Below are 14,608 nucleotides of genomic sequence, written 5' to 3'. Positions count from 1 at the left end.
TACTCAGGCTTGCGCAGCCCGGCTCCCGTCGGGCGCCCTGGAGCCCAAGGCGCAGGTACCGCGCGCGCGCGCGCTGCTCTCCCCCGCAAAGGGCGGCCCACGAGGTGGCGGGACTCAGCGCAGCGCCAGGCCTGCCCGCGGCCTCCCCTCGCCCACCACCCAGCCCACCCTGCCCGCCTGCTCTTGAAGCCAGAGGCCTCGCCCTCGGCCCTGACAGGAGAGAGAAGCTCGCGCAGAAATGGGGTCCCCACCCCGAGGCCCAGCGCGGAGCTGCAGTGCGTCCCTGAGGCGGCGCGGGCTGCTGGTTGGGGGGTCAGTCTCCCCCGAGGCCTTGGGCGCCAGTCGCTATTAATCTCCCAGGGCATGGCGGCCCGGCCTGGCGAGCAGCAGGTTTCGGCAGAGCCGGGCCCTTCCTGGGGGCTCTTGGGGAGCTTCCCCGGGCGGGCAGAGACGGGAGAGGTCGGATATTAAACCAGCGGGAGACAGAATGACTTTTAGCCGAGGACAGAGCGAGCAAATACAGCCTCGCAGCCGGCCCCGCGCGGCCAGCAGGCGTATTTGCATATATAGTGTGTGATGTTTGCCCTATGCGTTGCATGCCAGGGCACACTTGTGCCAAGCGGTCCAGAAACCCCAGCGATTTGCCCTTTCCAACCAAGGGAAAACAGGAACGATGGGACCTTCTCGGAGATCAGACTGGTGGCGCCCACTTTTGCCCCCTAAAGAAAGCCCTCGGCAGTCCACTTCCTGCGACCTTCGCTGGGCTGGTGCTGACCCTCGGATTCTGACTCCAAACTGAGGATGGGGGCTCACTTATTCGACCCCACTGGGCAGCTGGAGGAGGGGCTGTCTAAACACCAAGGAATCCCGCTGGGTCTCTGGTCCTGTACCTTTGGGGGAGCATGTTCCACTGGCCTGGGGGGCTGCGACCGTCCACGCTCAGCTCCCAGGCCTCAGTCTAGTCTCTGCGCAGCTAAGGAGGCCTGGGACACAGCCAAGCCGGAGGGTTGGGGCCGTGCAGCTGCAAGCCACAAGGACTTCCTTCCTAAAGGAGCTTTCCTCTGAGAACATTTAGGAAACCCCGCCTGCTGCGGGGGTGACAGTCTGGTGGGGTCCAAGTGGGGCGTCACCGGTACTGCAGTCTGGGTCCAGATCCGAGCTGGACAGAGCTGTGGGGCCCCAGGTGGAACTCAGTGGTGGCCGGACTTCACAACGGGGCGTCGCCTGCCCTGCAGCCCGACTCTGGTCTCCACTGTCTGTGCTGTTGCTTTGTTGTGTCCAACTCTCTGCAACCCTGTGGACGGCAGCCCGCCAGGCGCCTCTGTCCATGGGATTCTCCAGGCAAGAGTACTGGAGTGGGTTGCCATTTCCTTCTCCACGGGATCTTCCCCACCCAGGGATGGAACCCGTGTCTCTTGTGTGTCCTGCACTGGCAGGCAGATTCTTTACCACTGTGCCGCCCGGGAAGCCCAGCTCCTAGTGAAAGCGGCTGGTGTGCATGGAAATGGCTCTCCATGAGTTATGAGAGAATTTAAAAACATGTAATAAACATAGGAGCAAAACCAGAATCTCAGCGTTTGGAAGGTCTGAGAGTTCATTTAGTCCAATTTCCTACTGGAAGGGTGGAAAAAAGCAAAAGCAAAGCCTTATGCCACAGTAGGCCTAGTGTCTGCTTGCATACCTCTGAGGATGGGGCACTCATTACCTTACAGAACCATACATTGCCCCTTAACAGCGCTATGATTTGCCAGTGGGATGAAAGACAAAAGCTAAAAATGATTGCTGAATGTTACTATGTGATCTTTTTATTAAAAGGAAAGAGAGGCCAAGGGTAATAGAAGTTGGGCTAGTGCAGTTTTGTTTTGTCTTTAAGACCCCCCAGATCTTCGCAGGGGCAGTGGTGGCTAAGGAAGACGTGGTCCCGCCCCATTAACGCTCCTGGGACCAGGCAGCAGGACCAGGCTCTGGAGCTTCTGCAGCAAGACCCCAGAACGTGTCTCTGCAAAACCCGGGAGCAGCTCAGCTCCTGCCCGGAGGCCCAGCGTCCTTCCCCTTGGGAAGCCGGTGTGGAATGGAAATGCCTAAAAGGTCGGTCGCCTTGGGAACAGACGTCCTCTCCCGTCTCTGAGCTCCTTTTACTGGGAGAAGAAAACTGTAGCCAAGAGAGTTTGGAAACAGAGCAGTTGGGTTCACAGGGTCGTCGGCTGTCCTCTGAGGCCAGGTGAGTTGCAGTTCCCGAGGTCGAAACTCCCATCCACTTCCGGTCCTTTCCCGGCATCCGCCTTGGGATGCCGGCAGTGCGTGCTCTGGGGAAAAGACAACAACCCAACATAAAGGAGAAGAGCCTTTGTCTCAGGTCAAGCGAGAGGTCCTCTCCCCTGGGGCTGAGCGCCTCTGTCCCGGGGCAGCCAGGGCCAGAGACCTGTTGCGTTCTGCAAGATTTTAAATATTTATTCAAAGAAAAAGCACTGAACTTTGGAACACTTCCTTCTGGTAAAGAAACATGTACTTAAATTCCTTTGGTTGTTCTGTACTCACACAGCAGACATCCAAAGTGTCTTCATTATTTAAAAAGAAAAAATTATGCCTCTGGCTACAAAGGTAGGCATGTGCACACCTGCCGTGGAGGGAAAGACCTGAGCATCTGAGCACCACGGCAGGTCAGCTGGGCTCAGAAACACACTTAAAAAAAAACCTACTCATTCCATCTTGGACAACTGATATTTTACAATAAAGTGGTTTTTTTTTTTTATTTAATGTAACTTTCAAGAATTTCAACACACAAAAATGCAGGGGGAATGTTCACAATTTTGATAATCACAGTCGTAAATAGAAACATTCATTTCTTATAAGATTATAAATATTTGCTACTGGGACTGTAAAATGCACGTGTAATAAACTAAAAAATAAAAATAAAAAAATAAAAACCCCAAAACTTTGCTTCCTGCTAAAAGGCATATCATTTCATTGAGTTTCCTAAGCAGCAGATGGTTATTCACAGAATTTTAAATTACAACTTTTGCTTTTATAGTTTTTTTTCCTTAAAAAAAAAAAAAGGTTTACGCTAGTATATACAAAGTGAAACTATTATCGCAGTGAAATAAAGAGGTTTAAGGCAAAGAGAGAAGTTCACCCTCAGTCCTCAGGGCAGGGCCCGGGGCACCCCCCTAGGCTGTCCCGGCACAGACGGACATTTGGACACAATTCTTTTTCCATACAATAAACAGAAGACAGTGTGGAGCTACAGATAAAGATATAGATAATGTGTTTGTTTATATATATGTACTTGGTGGGGATATACTGAATATATTTCATTTACACTGTACCACACTTCAAAAAATAAAATGTATATTTAAAAAAAAAACCAGAAAAGACAAAAAGAGATAAGAAATGATTATTTACATTTTCTTCCTTCCTCTAGATCCTGGAGAATTCTGAGTTCCTTTAAAAGTCAAGGTAGCCACATGTTCTAGAACTGTGGACTCTTACACGTCTGCTTGTGTGTATATGGGCACACACACAGATAATATGTACACATGCACACACATATTTACCATGAAAGAATGCTCTCTATAGCAGAAGCGGCCACTTTAAAAACAGAAAAAAAGAAAAGAAAGTGAAGAAAAAGGAAAGAGGGGAACCGCCAGCTCCTTCTCAGGCTTCCGCAGCCCCCGAGGCATACCCAGCAGATCTTGGCTGCGTTTCTGGGGGCCCCCGGGCATTGCCTGGGCAGCTGATGGAGCCACAGGGGAGCTTCTGGCCCCAGGTCTGGAGGGACAGGGCGGCCCGAAGCCTGTGGGCCTCCAGCCACTGGCGCCCTGAGCCTCGGAGCGGTGCCGGAGGTGGGACACTCCGGTGCTGGAGGCGGGTGGCTGGACAGGGGACAGCGACGCAGATGCAGACAGAAGGATGCAGGGAGGCGCGGGCCAGGCCTCAGCGAGGAGGGAGGGAAGGCAGGAAGAGGGGAGGAGGGGGGCTGGCGTGGGCCCGGCCCAGGCATCCCTGGGGAGCAGGGCACCGGACCGAGGCCCAGCGGCCCTTTTCCTGCGATGCCGGTGGCGGGCCTGGGCATGTGGACCCTCCTGCCGGCCTCACCAAGCCCACACAAACAAAGTGGCAGAACTCAAGACCAAGTAGGAGCTATTTATTCGGTTCACAGTCGTGTGAAATGCAGCAATAAAAATCTTTGGACTTCAGCAAGTTGTTTTAATTTTTTCTTAAAAAAAAAAAAAAGTGTCCGATGTCCCATAATGGAACTTAGGGGATTAAAAAAGATGAAACCCTAAGTAGCCCCCTTTGCAAAAACAAAAAAAAACAACATAAAATTAGCATACTCTCATAAACATAAAAACTCAAAAAATATTTTATAGTCAGACATTTTGGATTTTACACCTCCTGTAAATTATATATACATAGAATATTGCAGAACCGTAGCTAATATGCGATATCTTCACTATTAATGCTGGTATAATGTTTATACACTGGCCCTTGATTTCTGATTTTAAATTATTGCATTATTTAGCCGGGGCGGGCCGGGACGTGGCACCTGCCCGCCCTACTCGCTGTCGGACTTGCCCTCCTTGGCGGTGGTGGAGTGGTTGTACAGACCCTGCGCCATGAGGTGCACGGCCAGCGTGTTCTTGCTGCCCGTGGCCTTCTTGATCTTGGCTCGCTTGTTCTGGAACCAGATCTTGATCTGCGACTCGTTGAGGCTGAGCTCCTGCGCCAGGCTCTGGCGCCGCTGCTCCGTCAGGTACCTGTTGGTCTGGAACTCGGCCTTGAGCCGCTGCAGCTGCTCTGCCGTGAAGGCCGTGCGGGGCCGCTTGTCTTCTTTGTTGGGGTTCTTCTTCTTTGGTTTGCGAGACCTGGGACCTGGGGAGGCGCGGTGGACACAGAGAGCACGGGTTAGGAGGGCTTCGGGCCGGCCTGGACGCTGGAGGGGGTGGGGTCGCCGCCGGCACAGGAGGCTGCCCCAGCCAGTGGCGGCCCGGAGGAAAGCAGGGCTGGGTTTGGGGTGGGCCGGGGCGGAGCTCTCGTGGAGGGGCCGGGGAGGGGGGCCGGGAAGTCTGCAGGAGCGGTGGGCTTGGGGGTCAAGGGCAGGCTTAACGGAAAAATCAGGACAGCAAAAAACCCAAAACTCTGTGGCCAGGCCTTTTCAAGTCTTTCCTGGAGTTCTGTCCTCGAATGGGGACACGATGGGGTGGCTGCGGGGAGAGAGATGAGGGGGACATACTGGAGGGGGCTGGGGCAGTCAGAATAGCAGGAAGAGCCCCGCAGGTGCAGGGGGTCTCCCCACAGGTCCAGGGCCATGGGATCCAGCCTAAGGTGGGTGCTGAGAACAGGAGGGCTCTGCCTCCCCCAGCCGGCCCTGTGGGCCCACGTCCATCCTTTCCTTTAAGGGGAAGGAGCAGAAGCTTCCCGCCCTTCACCCCACCAGGTCTCCCCCAGCCCCCTGTCCAGGAGAGGGGACACGCTGCTGCCAGCCCAGGAGCTGCGGAGGCCACGGGGGACCTCGCTGACCTTGGGCAGAAGGTTCACACTTTTCACTGCCACATTCTTCCCGGTGGGCCGCCCCACAGGACGTGAGGTTGGTGCGGGTCGGTGGCGCTGGGGATCCTAGGGCCCTGGCAACGGAAAGGGCCTGAGAAAGGTGATCAAGTGTTGCCTTTTTCTGGGTTTCCGAAGGTCAGATGGGGTAAGGGGGTCAGAGAGGGAAGAGGCCTTTGCAGGAGGGGGTGGTGGCTGCAGGTCTGGGGGTTTTAATCTGTGAAGTGTGTGAAGTCACGCTGGGGGCTGGCTCCCGCTTCTTCCGAGGAGCCCTGGCTGAGAGGCTGGAGAAGGCTAGAGCACCCAGGTCCCCGCCCCTCGCCCCGCCGGACTGAAGGCGGGATGAGGCCCCGAGGAGCACTCTGACCAGGAGGGTGGATCATCACCCAGGCCTTCTCCAGCTAGGGATCTGGGGCCGTTCGCAGACCCAGGAGGCCGGCGGAAGCCCCTCCTCAGCCCACTGAGCCTTGCGCTGTCTCCAGGAGCCACGATGGGAAAGGAGGGCAGAGCCCGGTGGAGAGGGGGCACCGGACTGACTGCTCGGCTCAAGCCCCGGGCCTTCAAGGTTGGAAGCACACCCAGGAACACATCCACCCGGGCGCACGGCGCCCCCCGCCCCCACCGCGCCCACAACTCGCTCACACGCCGAGGTGGCCGGCTCCTCGCCTGCTGCAGCCTGGCTTTTTCCCGGAGGGTGCGGATTCGGGGAGGCTGCCCGCGGCGTCCCGGGGGCGCCGCGCGAGGCGGGCAGAAGGCGGCCCTGCGAGGCCTCTACAGGCCCGGCGGAGGCCCCCACCGCGGCCTCGCGCGGCGCAGCCCGCCCGCTGTTTCCACCCGCAAACTCCCCGGTCCTGGGGCACTCGCACACGCCAATCAGCCCACAAAAGGCCAGGGCCACTTTATAAAAAGGAAATCTCCCTAAAATCAGAGATTTTAGTTCCTTTTCCTTCTTGATTTTCGTTCAAAACGCACTTAAAGAGTCTCGGAGAAACCATACCTCCGCAACAAAACAAAACAAAACTCTGCGTCGTTGCTTTCGTAAACGCCCGGAAACACATCTTATCTTACGGGGCTTTTTTTTTTTTTTTTTTTTTAAAGTCCAGGAAAACCAGCCACTGAGCCAGGCCCGACTGCCGGGCTTCCCCCGGCCTCTGGGTCCTGGCGCGGCCGCGACTCCCGCGCCGCACAAAGCCGGGCCTCCGCTCCTAGCCGGCCGCATTGTGAGCCTATATGTTAATTAAATATTAACAAAGGAGAGACGCGAGAACAATGGAGCAAATTTCAGATCTAGCTGGAGAAGTTGGGGTTTCATCAGAGATACACACAGACCGTTTCTGCAGGCTGGCGACCAAGGGGTGACTTAGTTGCGCTGTGAACTGTGTAAAAGATCCCCGCAAAACAGTTGAGGGTTCAGGGGAACAAGGGGGTCCGGTCTGCGCGGCCGGCTCGGGGACAAACGGAGTCTGCGCTTAATGGCGGTTCGCAGCCGCAGACCCTCATTCACTGCGGCTCACGCTTCTATGGGGACGTGGACTCAGCTTTTAAAAATCCCGGGTCTATGAAAAAGACGCCCAGAAGCTCTGCACACCCTCACCAGCTCCCCCGCGCACTTCCTCTGAAATCTGCTTCTTTCCTACCCAGGAAAGCTCGGTAAAGGTCGTCTATCTGGGGACAGCAGGCCTTCCTCCTCCAAGCTGTGTGCGCACCTCTTGGCAAATAAAACGAGGCACAGGGCGAAGAGCTCCTCTGTCTGCCTTCCTTCCCTCTGCGGATCCCTCCACCGACCCCTGCTCAACCTCAGCCGAGGACGACCAGCCGAGCCTCGCTTTCTTCCCCGGACACCTCTGGGAAACTGGGGCGGCAGGATGAGTCTAGGTATGGGGCGGGCTGGGCGTGGGTCCGGATCTGGACCGAATTGGAAGAACAAGCGAGGGTGTGCGCTTCAGGGCCTGTTTTCCAGCCACCCCCGTTCCCACCAAATAAACTCTGGTCAGGGCAGGGATGCGCTAGGGGCTAGGAAAGGTCCCCCAAAGCAAGGGAGAACGGAAGTCCTGGTACTTCTCGCCGTCCTAGGAAATCTGTAGCCCCGAGTGAATCAACCCTGCCCCTCTCTCCGCCTGGCCGTGGCCCGGGTCAGCGTCGGCCGCACACAATGTCGCTCTGTGCGCGTCTTTGTGTTGGGGGCGAGGCATGCTCGTGTCTTCTTCCTCCCGGTAAGTTCCCGCCCCAGGCGCGCAACCCCGCGGGCCTCCCTACCGCAGGCCGAGGCGCGGGTCCCCGGGGCTCACCTGAAGAAGGTCGGTCCGAGTAGCGCGTGCAGTACACCCACGCCGGCCAGAGCATGGGCTGCGCGCCCAGGTTGGCGCTGGCCTGCGAGCTGTCCGAGTCTGAGCTCACCGACAGGTCGCCGCCGCCCAAGCCGCGGGCCTTGAGCGCTCCGTCCAGGGGACCCCCGGGGTCTCCGCCTTTCTTGGCGCCGCTGTGCAGTGAGAGCGCCTTGGAGCCGCCTTCGCCGTCACCCGGAGAGTCGCTACCGCCACCGCCGGGCAGAGGCCCGCCCGCCCCAGGCGCCCCGGGCGCGTTCTGCCGGGGCTCCCGGCCCGACCCCAGGAGCTGCTCCGCGCCGCCCGCGCCGCCGCCTCCCTCCACGCCGCCTTCGCCGCCTGCCCCGGCGCCTCTGCCTCCTCCAGCTCCGGGACAGCACGTCCCCGCGTCCTTTCTCCGGCCAAACTCGGGCCGCAGGATGTTGTCGATGAAGAAGTTGGTGATGCGGTGTGGGTGCTGGTGGTTGCCCGGCGCCTGCAGAACCGCAGGCAGCATCAGAGCCCGCCGGCGGCCAGTGTCCGCGTCACCCGGGCTGCCGGCGCCGCCGCTGGGGCTGGATTCCGGCGGCCGCTGCCCCTCCGCCGCCGCCGCTTCGCTGGGCTTGGGGTCATTCTCCTCCATGCTGCTCGCAACAAATCCCGAGTCGGTTCTCCGGGGAGACCAGTCAGCCTTCCGCTCCTCCGCTCCGCACGCGGAGACTCCCGAGGCCGGCCGGTGTCCCTTCCCTGCTGACTCTCCCGAGGGCGAGCGCGGCGGCCGCAGCCAGGGCTGAGGTCCTACAGGTCGCCAGCCGCGCTCAGAGCCGAAGCCACGTTCCGATCCACGAGTTGAGTTAGAAAATACCAAGAGTCGCCCCGCGCCCAGACGCGGAGATTCAAAACAGTCCGGTCCGAGTCTTCGCAGCGCACCCAGGAGCTAGACGGTCACAAGGGTCCGGCGCGGATCCGGGGCGCCTAGGGGCTCCACGCGCCTCTCCACGTCCGGCTGCCTCCGGCTCCGGCGCCGCCGCCGCCCGGCCGCCCGGGGCTGGAGCTCCGCGCATGCAGGCAGCGCGCTCGCCCGCGCTCACGCCCGCCGGGGCCCGCTCGGGCCAACGCCGCCGCCGCCGCCGCCACCCGGCCGCCCCCGCCCGCGCGCCCCGGCCGGCCCTCTAGGGTGCGGGGCGCGAGCGGTCAGCGCGCCCGCCGCCGCCGCCAGCACGCACATGGAGGCCCACGGGCCCGCGCTGCGCTCGGCCGGCCTCCGGGCCCCTGCGAGCGGCCACCGCCCCCCCGCGGGCCGGGGCGCCCCCGCCGAGCCCCGCCGAGCCCCGCGGCCCGAGTTGCATGGGTGAGCGGCGGGCCGGGCCGGGCCGGGCCGGGCTGGGCCGCCCGCGTTCCCTCGCCGTCCGCGCGCCCTCGCACCTCGGCCTCCGCGCGGCCAGGAAATTTCCAGGCCACTCGGCGCAACCCGAGACACTCGGACTCTGGATTTTTGTTCTTATTTTTAACCGAGCCCCCTCGAGTGACGTCGCGGGCCGGTCTCCTGGACACGTGCCTCGGTCCAATGGTCGTAGCGCCGCGCGCCCACGTGACCGGCTCGGTGACAGCAGCCTCCCGCCGCCCCGCCCCCCCTTAAAGGGGCCGCGTCCCTGCGCTCCGAGTACGGAGCCTGGACCCGCGAGACCGCCGCCGCGTCCTCTGCGCGCGCGCGTGCGCGTGCGCGCGTTTTCCCCGCGGCTTCTCGCCGCTCTGAGAAACGCGCGCGACAGCCCCGCCGGGTCGCCCATACGCGGCCGGGGACAACCGCTGGAAGGGTGCTTTTTTTTTTTTTTTAACATTTCCATATTGTTTACCGTGGGGGGAAAAATCCCACAATTCCTTGCACAAAAATGCATAAATAACATTAAATGAGCTGCCGAGATACAAAGGGACTTCTGGAAGTCCGCCTTGCTGGAGAGGGGAATTGTCACTTACATTTGACTTTGGTAACCTGGGCAGCTTCCCGTGTTTAACGCAGAGCCGACGCGCAGGCCCCTCTTCCTGCAGACACTCACTGTAAGTGTGCGCGCGTGTGTGCGCACGTGTGCAGGGAGCCGCGTGCATGCGGTCGGATCCCACCCCAGCCACGGAGCCTCCTGAAGCGTGCATGCAGACCCGGAAGAGCTCAGGAACACGATGTGGAACTCCGTGTTGGGGAAAGAGAATAAAGGAGCACTGCGCATTATAACCAAATCTTCTTTCTGGAAGGAGAAGGGAAGGGGATGGTTCAGCCAAGCCTTCAAAACCACGTGGAACAAACTACTCCCCAGCGGCTGCCTCCTACCAAGTCCCCACTCTCATCTCCCACCCCTAGTTTTTACCCCACCGAAGGTCCGAAGGACTACAGGACAGTCACCTCTTTTCCTTGTCTTAAAATTTTTCTGGAGGGCCCATATGAAAAGGAAATTAGAAATCAAATGGTGGGGTGGGGCCCCAATTTGCTTCTCCTCCCCCTCCCCTCCTTCCAAGATCGCTCTCTAAGCTTCCTTTCCAGATGCTGTCAGAAAGTCCAACTGGAACTTCTGTTTCCTCTTCTCCCGCCTCCTACTTGTGGCTCCTTCCTGTTCACGTCTCTGTCCTTGCCCCCAGCTGCAGACACCCCCACCAAACACCCTGTCTGCCCCCAGTTGCAGACACCGCCACCAAACACCCTGTCTGCCCCCAGCTGCAGACAGGCATGTGACCTGAGACACGCCTGTCCATCATTTAAAAGGCACTTTCATGGAAATTTTTGAAGTTCAAGAAACATCCAAAAGGGCAACTTGCAGGGTGCTGGAGCATTGGCACAGTAAAACTACAGTGGAGAGGGTATGGGAAGGATGGGGAGAAAGGGAGAGCCCACGTGGCTTCAGGGTGCCTGCTTTTGGTGACCCTGGGCCTGGGCAGCCATCAGGAGGCTCTCAGGCTAGGAAGATGCAGTAGGTCTGGCCCAGCAGCCCTCCTGGCAATGTGGCCGCCAGGCCACCTTGAGGCTTGAAGGCTTGACTTGCTTAGCTTTTCCTTTGGTCCCCACGAGGGTCCCATCGTCTCTCCACCCCAGATTGGTCCACCCACTGAGGGCTCCAGGGTGAGGCCTGGGTTGAACTAGAAGCAACAGTTACAAGGTGCTTCTGGGGGCGTTTAACCCACGGAGGAGAGGCATGAAGTGGGTAGAAAGAGGTACTGGGCTGGGTCACCTGGCCGTTAAATGCAGGTAGTAGCTGGGTGTGGGCAGGCTCTGGAGGCAGTTGGGGAGGTTCATTGATCCTTGGTGAGACTCTGTCAGGATGGGGAAACCCTTTCCACTGGGGTACTCACATCTCTCTCCCTCCCCCACTCCAGTGGAGGTATCTTCACCAAATTGCCTGGCTAGGCACACTCCTGCCAGCGGCCCTCCCTGGGTCTCAAAAAATGAAACCCATAGTCTGCCTGCTGCTGGGAAAATGAGGCTGGTGAGGTTATGGCAACACTCTATTTACACACGTTTAGGGCTGCAGGGGAGTTTTACTGCAACTCTGGGGACCCTTAATCACCAGGGAATGTCTAATTATTTGGGGCCTCCTGATCACAGAATGGGTAGGGGGAGGGCCCAGGGCTGGCTGGTTCCTGCAAAGCCACCCCAGGTTAATTTCTCCACCTGTCCCCTGAAAAGCACTTAGGCTGGCTCCTCAGAAATACTCCCTAATGTCATGGGCACTTTTGCCTCTCAGTGCCGTGGCATTAACTGAGCGGTGGTCCAGATGCAAACTGCTGGTGGTGGCATGAACTCTGCCAAAGCAGCACCGCCATCTCCATGCTAACCCCACTTATTGGGGGTGGGGGTGGGGGGCAGCAACCTGTGGACACTGGTCTCCAGGCCGCAGGTGAGGCTGGTCTGAGGAAGCAGGACGATTCCTGAGTGATGGCCTGCTGCCCTCCTCCAGTGATTAGAGGGGAGGCCTGCAGGAGAAGAGGAGGGAAGGAAGAAGTCATTAGAGGGTATCCAGCTACACAAAGCCAACCCAAACCTCAACATAATTCCACAAAAGAGCTCCCCTCGAGCGTGGGCACCACCCAAAGGCACAGCGTGGAGGAAGGGAGAATCTGGGTGGAAGCTGCATAAAGTTAATTTGCTCAGGGCGGAGGGAATCCTAAATCTTACAAAAATCGCACAAGCCCTTTCTGAAAGCTCTAAGGCGTGCTTGAAGACCAACAGGCCCCGCCGGATGTGGGACAACACCCCCTTCCTCCCGCCTGCCTGTTTTCTGGGTTGGGGGAGCGCCCAGGCGGGGCAAAGGGGGAAGGCACATTTCCAAGTGTCCGCTCCCTGGGCCCAGCCCGCAAGGCCGCTCAGCTTCTCCACCCACACAGCGGCCGCCCCGCAGCGGGAAGCTTCTCCGCGTGACCAGGCGACCCGGCACTGGACATCTGCTTCTCCCCAACCTGGTGAGGCCGCGATCGGCCCGGGATCTCCGATCCTATCTCCTCCTGCCAGGCCCAGAAGACTGTGGGCAAACCGCCGCCCCCCGCCCCGCCCCGCCCCCGCCGCCGCCCCCGCCCCCGCCCCCGCCGCTTCGGGAGAACCGGCCCCCTGCCCTCCCCAGGCTCGCGGCACAAAGGCGGACCTCGGAGCACATCAAGGGGAGACGCAGCTCCCGACCCGGTATGTCCCCAGCTCCGACGCGAGTCCGACGAAATCTGCGGCCGCAGCAGATCCTGGGGACGCTGGCTCCAGATCGGAGCCTCCCAGTTTTTTCTTAAAACGACGCCAGCGGAGGCTGACTTTTCCGGCCTCTGTCCTGTCCCCTCACTCCCCACACTGCTCTGGGTGGGCGTGGGGACACTGAAAAAATAAATAATAACCAATGAAATATGAGCGGCGTTGGTTCTCGGGGTCCCTGTCGCTCGGTTGGTAGAGGTGCCCAACAATTCCGGAGAGCGAAATCTCACCTCCTCGCAGAATCAGGCCGGGGAGCCGCACGCCCGTGGCCGAGAGCCAGCCCCGCGCGGCCGGTCCCGGCGCCTGGCCGGGAATTAGGGCCGATCCGGGAGAAAGGGCTCGACCTGGCGGAGAGCCCCCTGGCCCTCGGCTCCTGCAGCTGCGGCCGAGACCCCGGCCTGCAGACAAAGGCCTAAATGATGGGGCAGGCGGAAGGGGGGGTGATCGGGCGGGGCCGGGGGAGGGGGGCGCAGAGGAAGCGAGAGTGTCTTACCTCCAGCCACGCGCAGGCCTGCAGACGCACCGGGCGAACTTGGGGGCCTGGGTAGGAACCTCGACGAGGAGCCCTGGAAAGGGTTAAGCGTAGCAGCCGGAGAGCCTGGAAGAGGCCTGCAGAGTCTTGAGGGATGGGACGCACCCGCTCCTGCGCTCTGGCCTCTCCCTGCCTGGGGCGGCAAGCTCCGGAGAGAGCCTGGTGGGTGGGTGGGCGACCGCGGAGGCTTGGCTCAGGAAGGGGGTGGGCAGCCAGCCACACTGCTTGTCTGGACCCGGCCACCAGAGCCAGAGAAGAAGCGGCTTGGGCTTGGCTAAAGGGCCCTGGGAGCTGGGGGCGAGAAGTGGGTGCCTTCCTGTCCAGGCCACAGGGAGAGGGCCTACTTGGGATGCTTAGCCTAAGTGCCAGCCTGCGAGAGCTGGGGTGACAGGCGGAGGGCTGCGGCGATGGGCAGAGGACTGGGGCAGTGCGTGGAAGGCTGGAGAGATGGGCAGAGGGCTGGGGAGACAGGAGGAAGGCTGAGGTGATGCCTGGAGCCTGGGGAGATGGGCGGAGGGCTGGGGAAACAGGGAAGGGCTGGGGTGATGCCTGGAGGGCTGGGGAGATAGGGGGAGGGTAGGCAGTTTTGAGCAGGAGACTAAGGTGCAGAAATCACCGCTAACCTGACTTCTCAGGGAAAAAAAGGCTTCTAAAGGGAAACCGTAAGATCGCCCCACTTGTGCTAGGAAACCCACACCCAGACTCATTCCTTTGCCTTGGCACACCCTCCATGGGCTTTCTCTAGCGCCAGGCAACTCTCTTCTCAAAAGACCTGCACTAGGATTGCTTGGGAATCACCATGCACCCTGGGGGCCTTTTACAGCTGCCTCTGGAAGCTGGGCGCACTTGCGCTCACTCCCCTCACCAAGCTGAGGGAGAAGTCTGTGCAGGGTCATGGCTGGGAGTCACTCAGACTGCTCCCTGGACCTCAGGCCTCTGTGGTAAAGAAAACGTCCCCTTGGAATTGCGGCAACCCAGAAGAAAGTGACACAGACCGAATAATCCAGAGGCGAGTGAGTGGGCTTGGTTGGGATTCAAAGAGCTGGCTAAGCACAGGAAAGCGAGAAGAAAAGATATATAAACGGATAATGAGTCGTGAAGATAATCAGCCACCCTCTCTCCAACCTTACAATTATGTACAAATAGTGGAAGAAATTATAGTATCTACCCACTGTCTTCCTTTTGATCTTTGCAAGGAAAACAAGACCTTCAGAAGCAACTCCAGGACTAGCTGCCTCCTTCACGGAGCGAGAGAGGTTTCTTTTCTTCTTGTTCTTGCCCTAAAAGCCACAGAAAGTCACAGAGAGTGTAAACTCACAGAGGCTGACTTCACACTATTTTTGGAAGCAGGATTTGAGTGGCTAGAGAGTCCCAGAATTTTAGACAAATTTAGGTTTAACTTAAATGACCTGGATCCGGTCTAGCCAAGCTACCGACAGCTAGGGAGACAAATAACTCATTAGTCCAGGTTTTATATCAGCAAGAAAATATCTAAACCATCATCTC

The 14,608-nt window shown here is 59.1% G+C and overlaps 1 protein-coding gene across 1 annotated transcript; it reads right to left on the bottom strand.

The window, feature by feature from the left end:
• Nucleotides 1-4,555: 4,555 nt before the first annotated feature.
• On the bottom strand, nt 4,556-8,493 carry EN2 (engrailed homeobox 2). The gene is made up of 2 exons (XM_052639249.1): nt 7,836-8,493; nt 4,556-4,872 (listed from the first exon to the last, which is right to left on the bottom strand). The coding sequence occupies exons 1-2, from the start codon at nt 8,491-8,493 to the stop codon at nt 4,556-4,558; spliced, it is 975 nt and encodes a 324-aa protein (XP_052495209.1).
• Nucleotides 8,494-14,608: the final 6,115 nt, after the last annotated feature.

Source organism: Budorcas taxicolor, chromosome 4 (assembly GCF_023091745.1).
Source record: "Budorcas taxicolor isolate Tak-1 chromosome 4, Takin1.1, whole genome shotgun sequence".
NCBI classification, from domain to species: domain Eukaryota; kingdom Metazoa; phylum Chordata; class Mammalia; order Artiodactyla; family Bovidae; genus Budorcas; species Budorcas taxicolor.
Note: the sequence above shows the minus strand (reverse complement) of the source record. Positions and strands in the feature narration are given on the sequence as shown.